Genomic DNA, 13,529 nt, shown 5'->3' with positions numbered 1-13,529 from the left:
ACTTAGCATTTGATGAGGTGGGTCGGGGAGGGTATACATCCTCACCATGCTTTGTCTTTTTTTTTTTTTTCCCTCTTAACGAAGATCTGCACTGCACATAACTAAAAAGTTAAGGGTTTTTTTTTTTTTTTAAAAAAAGCTTTTTCTTTAGAAAAATGCTTATGCTTAAAATGTTCCCATATTTTAATTTAGCTGAAATATCATTTTTTATGAAGTAAAAATTATAAAAGTTTTGAGGAGAGCAATAGTTATCCCCATACTTTAGTCAAGAAAAATCTCATTATTCTCAAAGATATTTTTTGATTTGCAACCAAGACATTATTAGAAAAATTTATGTTAAAATTAAAATGTGACAGTTAAACACAGGGAATAATTTTTAAAATCCATCCACACGCTGAAGTCAATTAATACTGTAGTTGGCACTTTGCAAATGCTTACAATTGAATCACCATAAAAACATTGTGAAAATTTTATTCCAATATTACAAATAAAAAATTGAAGATAAGAATTTAGGTAGCTTTCTCAACATAGTACACTTGGTAGATAGTAGAGACAGAATTCAAATAAAAATGCACCACAGATTAAAGACTTTACTCTGCTGAAATACGACTCTAACTTCCTTATAATGCTTCCTTTTGATTTCACCTGACTTTGCAATCACTTATTGATCTTTTATTATGTTCATAACTTGACAGCCTAGGTATTTACTATTGCTTATGGACTTCAAAAAATGCCCCAAATTATCTAATTCAACCCAATTTTATTTATCATCCAATACTTTAAAGACATTGTTATCATACACTGGACTGGTCAAAAAAAATTCAAGCTCTATTTCCTGAGGCTTCTTTCCTTCATATATTTCTGGGTTTTCTATAATCTTGTGCCCTATTCCTAGACAAACATCCCATGTTAACTTTTAGTCTTAAGTTTTCCTTCATTAATTATACTTATTTGCCTCTTTTCCTTGGATATACGTCAAGAGTTGCTTTGGAGAATATCAAGTGAACAAATTAGAATTAATGAGTGTGGGGACCGTAAAGAACACTAGAAAGTAGAAATCCTGAGTCTTTATCTTAAAACGAATGTGGATGGAGAGAGTCCTTAGAAGTTATATAAACTTCTGAGGATCCCACATCCAGTTAGGGGAACTCGCATACTGAGGCTCTCAAGTCTAGTTTCAACTTGTGCATTCTGTCATCATTCAGCCAACACTCAGTGCTTTCTGTGCATCTGTGCTTGGCTACTTTCAGTTGTCCAATTATTTATTTTGTTTCTGTATTTGTCCATGTTTTCTCCTCCAGAGAGTGCAAAGTTTTTGAAGTCAGTGATTAATTTTATGAAGAAGTCCTGGTATGTTTTTGAAGCATCTCATTGAATATTTTATAATTTAGCAAAGAGATCAGATGATTTTGAACAGCATTATATATGGAAAAGCTACATGATACATATTTGTGGTACCTGAACAATGCTATTAAAATCAGCCCATGATGTTTCTGATGAGATCACAAAGTTTGTATCAAGTCTTAACTCTGTATATGAAACAATTAAATTCTATACAGAAAAAGAAAACAGGAATTAACCAAGGAAACATAAAAATCACCTTTTTAGTTGATTTCTGAAATGCAAGATACTTTGTTTTTATATTCACAACAGTTTAAACAACTGATATAGCATTAAGATCAATGATACAATAACTCAATACTTTCTATCCCAATATTACTCTAAAAAAAGAAAATATGTTTATTCCTTGTTACATAACAGGAAGGATAATCAACATTCAGTGAAAGCTTTTATTGTCAGATAAACTTAACTGTATGAATGAAGTTAAAAATATTTATCACTACAAACGATCTAAAGTTTTTACATTTTACATTTCCACTAACATTATGTTTCCAAAGCCTAATGCACGGCATTTTTAAATACAAATATTTACAGACCATGTAACACATTTAAAATTAAATATCTCTTTAAAACAGTGACATATAAATGCATTAGTATAATCTTATTTGAATAATAATTACTTAAGCAGATTTGTTTAACAAGAATATAATCAATGAGATAACACTTTCTGAATATGAACCAATGCGGTAGATGACCAAATCGCCAGGGCCTTAGACTCCTTGCTGCTTCCCCTCATTTTGTTTCTGATTTCTACCCACAATTCCAAAGGGCCAAACATGAGACCTCCTGGGCAAACCCTTCTCTGGTTTTTATTCAAGCCATTGATGGCCTAATAGTTTAGTAGCAAGTTTTCTTAGCAGGTGATAAGGTAGTCTACTCGGTTCCCTACCTGGAGATATGCAAAATCTAGTCATGTTTCTGTGACCAACAGAAGTGCTTTTTGTAACTGGGTATGTCAATGCTCACTTAGGAATGAGTTCATATGTGGATCTTATTCTCAGTCATTAATCTAGATTATATTTAAACTGAAGTTCTGTAGAGATGAATGTGTCTTCACAAAAGTTCCTGTTGCTGTTTTATAACTAGAAGTGATGTTACTATTCTTGGGACAGGGTTAGTAATAACCCAATAATAAATGTTCTTCCTCTCCCATTGTAAGAATCAGATCACTTCTGCACTAGTACTGAAAAAAGAGAACATTCATTATGGAAGATGCTATATGAACATTTGGATATCTGAGTATTATTTTGTTTATATAACACATATTATGCTGCTTTTGTAAAAAAATCCCAACTAGATTTTTGTTTGAACTGTTGACAACTTTGCAAAAGCTTAACTTTTACTTAACTCTACAATCTTATAAAACATTATTACTTTTTTCTACTGCCTTTTAATTAAGAAATAAGTTTTTTTCTGATTATGAATGGAATGACATCAAATAGAAGGTTTTATAGAATATACTGGCAGATACTGTATTTTGTTAACAAAAAGTTTAGTTTTTACATTTTTAAAATCATTTCACATGACATATTTCAGTTTAAAGGATGGGACCAGATCTTAACATAAACATGCGATATGTTAGAAGCAGATGTATAAGTTTGTCATAAAAATGAGCAAAATAAATTTTCTTTATAACCAAATGGCAACATCTGATTGTACATCTTGGAATTCATTGCAGGTAAATGAGCGTGATCGTCTCCTAAGATTTGTTGGTCTCTGAGGTCTTCCTTCAATCAAGTCTAAATAGATGTCAGATTTCAGAAAACGTGTATAACTGTCTTGTTCCATGAGCTGATATACTCTGCTTTGTGCAGCATCAAAACTGTGGAGGGTAGGTTGAGTGATGCTCTTTGTAATGACTTCTTTGGTGTGAAAATCAAGGTTAACCTGGATAAACAGGAAAAAAAGTGATATTATAGTTAATATGCTTATATAAACAACTTTGAGAAACAGTACAGGACTGATGCAATGTTGGAGTGGGCATAGTGGACTTAGAAGCTGATATAGTTTGGATGTGTGTAGCCTGCCCAAACCTCAGGTTTAATTGTAATCCGCAGCATTGGAGGTGGAGCCTGGTGGGCAGTTATTGGAACATGGGAGTGGATTTCTCATGAATGGTTCAGAACCATCCCCTTAGTGCTGTCCTCACGATAGTGAGTGGTTTCTTGCAAGATCTGGCTCTTTAAAAGTATGTGGCACCTCACTCTCTCTCTCTTTTGCTCCTGCTCCTGAAATGTGAGATAACTGCCCCTCCTCTGCCTTTTGCCATGATTGGAAGCTTCCTGAGGTCTTCTCAGAAGCAGATGCTGTTAGGCTTCCTATATAGCCTGCAGAACCATGAACCAGTTAAAGTTATTTTCTTATAAATTACCTAGTCTCATGTATTTCTATTTTTTTTAGCATATACCAAAAACTTTATTCTTTCTGTGGCTGAATATTCCATTCTATGGGTATACCACGTTGCATTTATCCATTCATTTGTTGCTAAACAATTGGGTGGTTTCCACATTTTGGTTATTGGGAACAATGCTGTTGTGAACACTGGTGTTTATTACAGTGCAAGAATGGCCTAATATAGATGCTTGAGTGTTTTCCTCTATTCTTGACTAGCATTTCATCTGGTTCTTCTCTCCTGGAATTCCTGGTCCTTCTTACTCTCTACGAATTTAGAATAATGGCATATTGAACTGCTAAAGATCATTTAAATAATTAAAGCATAACTCATTTTCAAAATAGGTAACTAAACCTCACAAAGGTTAAATTATTTGAGTCTTGGGAAAAAATGAGCTGGGGCATATTCGAGATTTTAATATGGGACTTCTACTTATTCCAGTGCTTATTTCATTACATTATGATGCTTTCCTCCAAGCAAACATATGCTGCAGTATGAATGTCTTTTAAAGATATAAAATTCTTTAATGTCTTGTATCATAGCACTGCATATATATATGGTTCTGATGGTGGTAGGTTTTCAGGTAGAGGCTTTCTTTCCCCTTGTCCATAACACAATGCAACTAGTTGCCTTTTTAAAAAACCAAAAACAAACAAACAAACAATAAAATGATGTAAAACGTTGGTTTTGGGAGAATCACTATTTATAAAACACATATTAGAAACTTTGAAACTCTATTTAATTAATATTTGAGGGCAGTCAAGTCATATTTGCTAGTCTTATAACCATTTTAGCAATTGTTTCACACAATTACTTCACACTGAGTTTGGAGTAAAAGAAAATCTCAATTGTTTTCCACTTGAAAACTTGCCTAGTTAGGTTTACCTCAACTCTCTATTGTAAGATTTTTCTTTTAACCTGTCTTTAAAGTAGCCCTAAAGCAAACAAAAGTCTGTATAAATAGATGAGCCAAAATTAAAATGGTACATGATACAAACTTCTTGATGTCTCTTGACTTCATCACTTATAGAAATCTTTAGTTTCTATGAGAGGTTGCTTGTGCTAAAGTGATTAATTAAGTGAATGAATCAAAATGTTTCAATTACTCATATTCACTCTTAGCCTAGAAAGAAAATAACTCTGAGAAGTGACTTTAATTGTACTTTTTCTTCTATGATAGTATTTTACAATGTCTTCCATTTGTATGGATAAATCTGTATAAATATCTTCACTCCAGCAACATCATGAACATTCTGGTAGAATGTATGAGGGTACAAATTTGATAAAGGCAGATTACCTAAAAAATTTAGCTCTGAATAGACATTTCTCAAAAAAGACATAAAGTGCCATTTTGGACAAAATGTTCAACATCATTACCCATCAGGGATATGCAAGTGGAAACCGTAATGAGATATCAACTCACTTCAGTTAGAACGGCTATTAATGAAAAAGACAAAAAATAACAAATGTTGGTGAGGATGTGGAGAAAGGGAAACTCATGCATTGGTGCACTTGTGGTGGGCATGTAAGGTAGTTCAGCCATTATAGAAAATAGTATAAGTATTCCTCAAAAATTAAAAATAAAACTATCAGATGATCCAGCCATTCTACTTCTAGGTATATATCTAAAGGAATTGAAATCAGCATGTTAAAAAGATATCTATACTCCCATGTTTATTGCAGCACTATTCACAGTATACAAGAGATGGAATCAACCTAAATGTCCATCAAAGGATGAATGTATAAAGAAAATGTGGTACATAGGGGACACTATTGAGGTATAAAAAAAAACAAAGAAACTCGGTCATCTGTGGCAACGTGAGTGAACCTGGAGGACATTATATTAAATGAAATAAGCCAGGCACACAAAAATAAGTACCACATGATCTGACCTGTATGTAGAATCTAATAAAGTTGCTCACATAGAAGTAGAGAGCAGAATAGTGGTTACCAAGGGCTAGGTAAGGTAGGAAGGATGGGAGGATGAAGAAAGGATGAATCAACAGGTACAGAGATAGATAGGAAGAATAAGTTCTGGTGTTACATTACCTAATAGGTGATTATGGTGAGTAATAATACATGGTATATTTCAAGAGTGCTAGAAAAAAACATACTGAATATTATCAACACAAAGAAATGATAAATGTTTAATTTGATGAACATGCTGTCTGATTTTATTATACAATGCAGTATATATATTAAAACATGACAATGTATTCCATTAACATGTATAATTATTACATGTCAATTATAAATAAAATTAATAAAAATAAGTTGGGAAAAATATAATTCACAATTTTAAAATAAAATTATTAAAAAATTTTGAAAGCAGTTATGCCTTTTTACAGTTATCTTTACTGTACCTCTTTTGGAGCATCAGTCTTTATAAATTTCTCATATATTGCTTTTGCTTTAAGGTGAATTTGTTGAGGTCCTTTGCTTTTCTTGAAATCTTCACAGGCTATCCAAAATTCAATATTTTCCTCACTGAATTCAGTTTTAAGAAATCTGGTAAAAGCCTCTAGTCCATCTATCAAGAAAATAAATAATATAACTACAAATATTATTAATGTTGGAAACATTTACTGATTGATAATAAATAAAACGTAGTTGGAAATATTAACAGAAAAGCTACATCCTCCCTCTAATGCAGCACCGCAGCACACATCTTGCACAATACACATGAGAGACCGCATGTAGTTTTCACAACCATAAAAGGAAAGTATTATTCCCACTGAAATAAGGCCAGTATCTCACTCAGGCTTAAGTTTGACTTTAGGACTAAGATTAAGAGGGACCCCCTACAGTGGACCTCACTTTGTGTCTCTTTTATCCATTCTCCTCCCAGAGTGTGAGGGGTGATTGCACAGAGTCAAGAAGCCATTACATTTGGAATGGATCCTACCTACTTCTACACCATGCCTTTGAATTTCAGGATCTTGAGACTCCCTGACTAAAAGCTCTATGCTTCCAGCATTTACACAGCCTTTTCTCCAAGTCCATCTACCAAAAACACACTGACTCACTGGTAGGTATACCCTTAGGCCTGACTATGAACAAGGCTTCAATTTGCAGGCTGAAGTGTGTACTCAAATGTGCGAAGAGCTGCTCACAGCGTGAAACCAAACCTTGGGGGAAAAGATAAAGGTGCTAGGTCATGTTTACAGAGCGGAATTGTTAAGTGTCTGAAAATTTTAAATTCAAACATCATCTTCCAAGTGGCTTACAAAGTATATTTGTCAAAGCAGAAGGATAACATATATATTTATTTTAAAGTTATTAGTTTCTATAGCTCATAAACATTTAGACATACAGCATGGGACCTCTTTTTCACATTTTGTCTTGCCCTATAAATGTTAGAGGCAGGTATCAAGTCTTGTGGAAGACAGTCTGGGCTCAAATTAGTGTTCATTTAGTTACTCTGTGGCCCTTAGCGTATTACCTTTTCTTTGTGTGTCTTAGTTTTTCAATATTTATTTATTTATTTATTTATTTATTTATTTATTTATTGAGGCGGAGTCTCCGTCTGTGGCCCAGGCTGGAGTGCAGTGGCCGGATCTCAGCTCACTGCAAGCTCCGCCTCCCGGGTTTACGCCATTCTCCTGCCTCAGCTTCCTGAGTAGCTGGGACTACAGGCGCCCGCCACCTCGCCCGGCTAGTTTTTTGTATTTTTTAGTAGAGACAGGGTTTCACCGGGTTAGCCAGGATGGTCTCGATCTCCTGACCTCGTGATCCACCCGTCTCGGACTCCCAAAGTGCTGGGATTACAGGCTTGAGCCACCGCGCCCGGCCTAGTTTTTCAATATTTAAAATTAAGATAATAATGATCCCCACCTGATAGGGCTGTTGAGAAAATTAAATGTGTTAAAATACACAAGGTGTTTGAAACAGTAAGTGGGACATATTAAGAACTCCATAAGGGCTCTAATGGTGGCTGTGATGATGATGGTGATCTTGATAATTTTTATTTAAGGCTCACGAATATGACATTTACATAACTAAAAAAGTGGCAGACTTTGGATTCAACCCTAAGACAATGTGACTTCGAAACTAGGGCTCTTTCAACTATCCTTTTTAACACTCTACTTATTTTTAAGCCTTTTAAAAGTTAAACTTTTTTTATTTTGAGAAAATTATAGATTTACATGAATTCGTAGGAAGTAATGAGAGAGACCCCCATGTACTCTTTATCCAGTTTTCACCAATGTAACAACTTGGAAAACTACAGTGAAATATCACAGCTAGGATAGTGACATTAATTAATATAATCAAGATACAGAAAGTTACAAGTATAACTCATGTTGCCCTTTTACAGCCACCTTTACATCTCCCCACATATAACTCTTTTTAACCCCAGGTAACCACGAATCTGGTCTCCATTGCTATAATTTTGTCAACTCAAGGATGTTATATAAATTAAATCATACAGTATATGTTGTTTTAGATGTTTCTGTTTTCCACACAGCATGATTCTGTGGAGATTTATTCAGGTTGATGGATGTATCAATGGTTTGTTTCTCTTTGTTGCTGTATTATATTCCATAATATGAATATACTATCATATGTTTAACCATTCTGCCATTGAAGGAAACATGGGTTATTTCTTTCTTTTTTTTTTTTTTTTAGTTATTACAAATAAATCTGCTATGAACATTTATGTATAGTTTTAAAAAATGTACACAAGTCTTTATTTATCTGGAATAAATTCCAAGGAGTGAAATTGCTTGGGTGTTTGGTAGCTGCACCATAGAAATGTGGAGGGAAGGGAAATATGTTCCTAATGGATTTTTCAGATAAACTTTCTCAGAATAAATCACATTCGAGTTGGATTTAAATGAGTTTTAGCAATCTTTCTTTAGATTCACTCTCACTCTCTAGTTATAGCCCATTTCTCTTTCTGCTGTGCTTATGTAAGTTATTGCATAAGGAAATATCATGAGTCCCATCTGGACTTCCCACTTGGTAGCATCTGATAGTACTGACCCCCTCCTTTTTCAAATACTCTTCCACATAGGATTGTAGGATGCCATATCTCCTAGTTCATACTGTGTGATCGTTTCTTTGTGTGTTGTCTGTTTAGGTTTAACTCCCTCTGTTCTCCATTAAATGTGCTATTTGCTAAAATTCTGTCCTTTACATTCTCCTTTTCCTTCTTCTTTCCTTTATCTTCCCTATTTGCCCATCTTCTCTCCTGACATTTTCCTGAACTCCTTTTTTTCTGACATCCAACTGTACTTTATGCATATTGTTAACACCTACAGACAAAATGAGGCATTAGAAACAATTCTGAAAAACAATAAACTTTTTCTTTTACATGTTGATATCATTAAAATATTTTAATCTTCTTACAAGAAATTTTTTTAAAAAAATCTTAACTTCAAATATTCCTCTAGCTACTAACATATCTTTTTTCCTTACAAATATAAAATCTTTGATTAAGTTTTCTACACTTCGTCCCTTAATCCCCTCGATCTCATTTACTTTCCAACACACAAAAATGTGGTTTCTATTCAACACTTTACTCAAATTATTTTTGCCAAATTGACTTAATGTTATAGTTAGTGAACATTTTGTTTTCAGTCCATATGTTATTTCATCTCTCCACAACAGCAGGCACGGTAGAGAATTGCCTGTAATTCTCTTCAATGGCAGCTAAACTCCAGAGTTTCCTATTACACCTCTGACTATTGCATCCCCAAATCCTTCTCAGTTTATCCTTCTTCATCTTTCCCTTAAACTCATTTCCTGAAAAATTACTTCAACACCCAAATACAATCAATATGCAGATGATTCTTAGAACTTATCTCAAGCCTCTTTTTCCTGAGCTCCAAGTTCATATCAAGCAACATGTGAGAAATATCATTGAATTGGCCATTGAATTAGTCATATGAATGGTGCATTTATCATCTTTACCCCAAACCTTCCCTGCATACATTTACCATTTATTGACTCTATCCACTCAGGGCTATAAATGGGAACCCTGGCATTTATTCTCAGGGATTTTTAATTTTCCTCTTATCTCACACATAGCTGATAATCAAATCTTGTAAAATTTCCCCTTTCATATATCCTACGTCTGTCTTTTTATTTTTGTGCGATCTGTAATTACTTTTATTTAGACGGGAACTGTCTCTCACACAAATTATTATAAAAATCTCCTAACTAGTGACCCTGAATTGAGGTTTTCCTTGTCTCTTCCTCCAATCTCCAAGTGTATTATCCACATTCTGGTCAGCAATATCTTTCTGCAGTACAAATTTTATTATGATTCTTCACCGTTTAAAATGTCCCAATAGCGTTCATCTCTTCCTACCATGTTTTTACACTGATTTAAGCTCCACTCACAGAGAAACATGTATAGTTCCATTCATGTGCCATGTTCCTGAATCTCTTAGTTTTAGCTCCTGTTGAGAATACTTTTCCCTTCCTATTCTAAAACCATAAAGCAATTTTATTAATCTAATCCATACAGCCTATATTCATTGAGGTTGAAATTACATTTCATCTTGTCTGGAAAGACTTCACCAATCTCTAAAGAATGAGTTGGGTGTCCTTCATATATGGCCTTTTACTGTGCTGAGTAAACTTAAAATATTGTACTGCAGTTGCCTGTTAACTTTTGTTTTCCAGGCTACACTGTAACATACATAAAATGAAGACCCTTGTCTAATTTGGTGACCCTTGTCACCAAATTTCCAGTACCCAACATGAGAAATAACGTAATAATTATTTAATAATACTAAAATAAATTATCAACAAATAATTGAATTAATGATAACAATACAGAATTATATTTAAAAACATGAAACAGTTCTAGGAAATATTTTGTGTACTAAATGAAATATCAGACCTATCATATTTACAAGAGATATGGACAATCAGAGCTAGTAACATAAAGCAAAAAATAAAATAAAAATCCACAAAATTTTGTCCTATTGTGAATATGGACAAAAATATGTAATTAAAAATAGACCAGTTTATTAAAAAAGTTAATTCTTAGCTTGATGATGTTAAACAATTAATATTCTAGTTTCATGCTTGGCAAGCAAAATTTTTAATACACTTTGGCGGCTTCTTTGGTCATATGAAAAGGTAGAGAAATGGCTATCAGTGACAGTTTTATTTCTGAATCTATATTATTAGTTTGGAATTCAACCTTATGAGTTTTGCCAATGTGAGCCTTCCACTGAGAGCTGGGTCTTTCCTGGCATGCCAACAAGATGACAGCATCAATTTTGAGAACTTGTAAAGCAGAGTTCGTGGTGAATGCCAGTCTATATGACTTTGGACAAGCTGGCAAACATTTCTGGAGGTACACTGCTCTCTGTTGGATATCACTATAAGTTATTCAAATATATCTTATAATGTATTCCTTATTTTGTTCAACCACTTTATTAAATATGTTTGTTTGCATCCTGAACTCCCCACTGAATAATTCATTAGTTAATCTAAACAATATTGATCACATGCTATGTTCCAGACACTGGTCTAGGTACCAGAAGTGGACAAAGCCCTTGATTTGATATTTAATCTATAGAGCCCTACCTTAAATAGAAAAACAGATTACTATTACACTATTAAGAAGAGGCGAGTCATTACAAAGTAATGGGAACCAGACTTGTCCTCCTACCACAAATAACTATAAAACTAGAAAAAATATTGAGGCTGTAGTTTTCAAGCAGAATACAACTGGCAACAGGGGAGAAGAAAAACACATAAAGTGAGTGCTAGGCTTGTTCTGGCTTTCTACCTGGGGGCATTTTTAAGACTGGAATGCATGAAGACGGAGGCTATACAAACTAAGAAGTCTTGCTGAATTGAGGAGGCAGAGATACGAGTTTGGGCATTATGATGTATTTGGAATTTGTGGGTCAGGCTACTGAAAAAAGGAGACATGCAGAAGGGTGTGGGACAGTTTGAGTGACCTTGTACCAACTTGTTCTCTCTTTTTCGTCACTTGTAGTTCTCAAAAATAAATGTACAATGCGCTGACAATGCAACATCCTGAGATAAGAAGAAACTGACCAGAATAACCCTGCCCTGCTCCTTTGCCACCCCAAAAGAGGATCTTCTTTAACACTTTAGTCCAGGGATACCTGTATTCCCTCAGACACAAAAACCAAGACAGGCTGCTTTCTGGGATCCCTCAGCTGCAGTGCAATTGGAACATCATAGATAAGATTTAATTCACTCTTAACAGCTTTTCTGAGTGTTGAGGGAGCAGCTCATTATGAATACTAGGCTTCTATTATCCCTTGCTGCCTATTTGCAAGTACTAAAGTTGCTTTGCCCAACTAGTTGTATCAGTGTTCTATCATAGTGGATTTGTGCAAGTAATCAAAAATTGTAGCCCAAGATATAGGGGGCTTAATTGGTAACCAGTGCACAGTGAATCTGCTTTATAAGGGGACTCGGAAGCCTGCATGCAGTTTTCCTGCAGAGTCTTGACTGAGGGCTAAGCTGCACATGAGCAGGGCAAATTTTGTGAAGTCTAGAAGAGGATAGATGCTATGGGACTGAGGCAAATGGAGATAGGAGAGTTTTGATAAGTCTGGATGACTTTGGATTTCTGGCTCAGCCATAGAAGAGATACCAAAGAAAGGTCATGTTTCTGGTATAAATACTATGTCTTGTCCTACTGCTAAGAAAGCTCTTGTCCTCATGCTAAGACAATTCTGAGAGACACCAGCCTTAATCAGAAAAAAATCAGGAGGATACAACAGTGATTTAATTCACTTCCAGAAAAATGATTCAATACTCTTTAAGGGAAGAACACATAATTTAGACTTCTATGTCTTCCTCCATGCTCACACGCAAAAAAAAAATTAGTCATGTAAGGAGATTTTCATGACTCACTATCAATATTTTGTTTGTTGATAAAATATCAATAAAAACTGATCATGAGGTATCTAAAATGTTAGAAATAGCAGACAAAAACTTTAAAAAAGCTCATATAAATGTTTTGAAAAACACAAAGTTTAAAAAAGACTTAAGACAAAATTTAAACTATAAAAATAATCAAGTTGAAATTCAGGAAATAAAATGTAAAGTATTTAAAATAAAAAAATATTGGATAGTCATGGCAACAGATTAAAGACTGCAGAAGGGATGGGTATGCTAGCAAGCAGTTGGATAGAAGATAGATTTACTTAATCTAAATAAGGTAAGAAAGGAGAAAAAGAAAAAGAACAACAAAATGAAGAAACAAATAGAAAATAAATAATAAGATACTAAATCCAATTCCATATATATCAATGATGAGATAACATTTAAATGAGCTAAACATTCCAATTAAAAGTCAGAGATTATCTGACTGGGTTAAAAAGTAAAAACAGACTACATATTAGCAATAAGAGACACATTAAGTGAAAAGAATCAGGAAGACAAAGAAAATGGATAAAAATGTTACACAGTGCAGAGGTTAAGCATAAGAAATCTGAATAAAAAATCTTCACATGGCTTGAAAAAGTAACTTCAAAATAAGGAGTATTTCTATTTTGTAATTTTTATGTGACCAATTATTACTAGTACATAACAATCCTAAACATATATGAACTTAATTTAGAGCTTCAAATTACATGAAGCAAGCTAATAGAACTAAGAGAAGTAGAAAAATTCACAATTTAGGTATAGATTTTAATTCTGCTTACTCATTAATTCATAGAAAAAAGGAGACAGAATATCAGTGACAATATATAAAACTTAAACATCATTAATTCGACTGAATTGAAAATTA

At 33.8% G+C, this 13,529-nt stretch overlaps 1 protein-coding gene across 1 annotated transcript in view; it reads right to left on the bottom strand.

Moving 5' to 3' along the window:
* Window positions 1-455: 455 nt before the first annotated feature.
* The window catches only part of RGS18 (regulator of G protein signaling 18), a 28,359-nt gene continuing 15,285 nt past the window's right edge, over window positions 456-13,529 (bottom strand). The window contains exons 4-5 of the mRNA XM_005540262.5: window positions 6,157-6,323; window positions 456-3,288 (exon numbers count right to left, since the gene is read on the bottom strand). Coding sequence (XP_005540319.1) covers window positions 3,031-3,288; window positions 6,157-6,323 — 425 coding nt within the window. The 3' untranslated portion in view covers window positions 456-3,030. The remainder of the gene's footprint in view (window positions 3,289-6,156; window positions 6,324-13,529) is intronic.

Source organism: Macaca fascicularis, chromosome 1, assembly GCF_037993035.2.
Source record: "Macaca fascicularis isolate 582-1 chromosome 1, T2T-MFA8v1.1".
In the NCBI taxonomy this organism is placed as follows: domain Eukaryota; kingdom Metazoa; phylum Chordata; class Mammalia; order Primates; family Cercopithecidae; genus Macaca; species Macaca fascicularis.
Note: the sequence above shows the minus strand (reverse complement) of the source record. Positions and strands in the feature narration are given on the sequence as shown.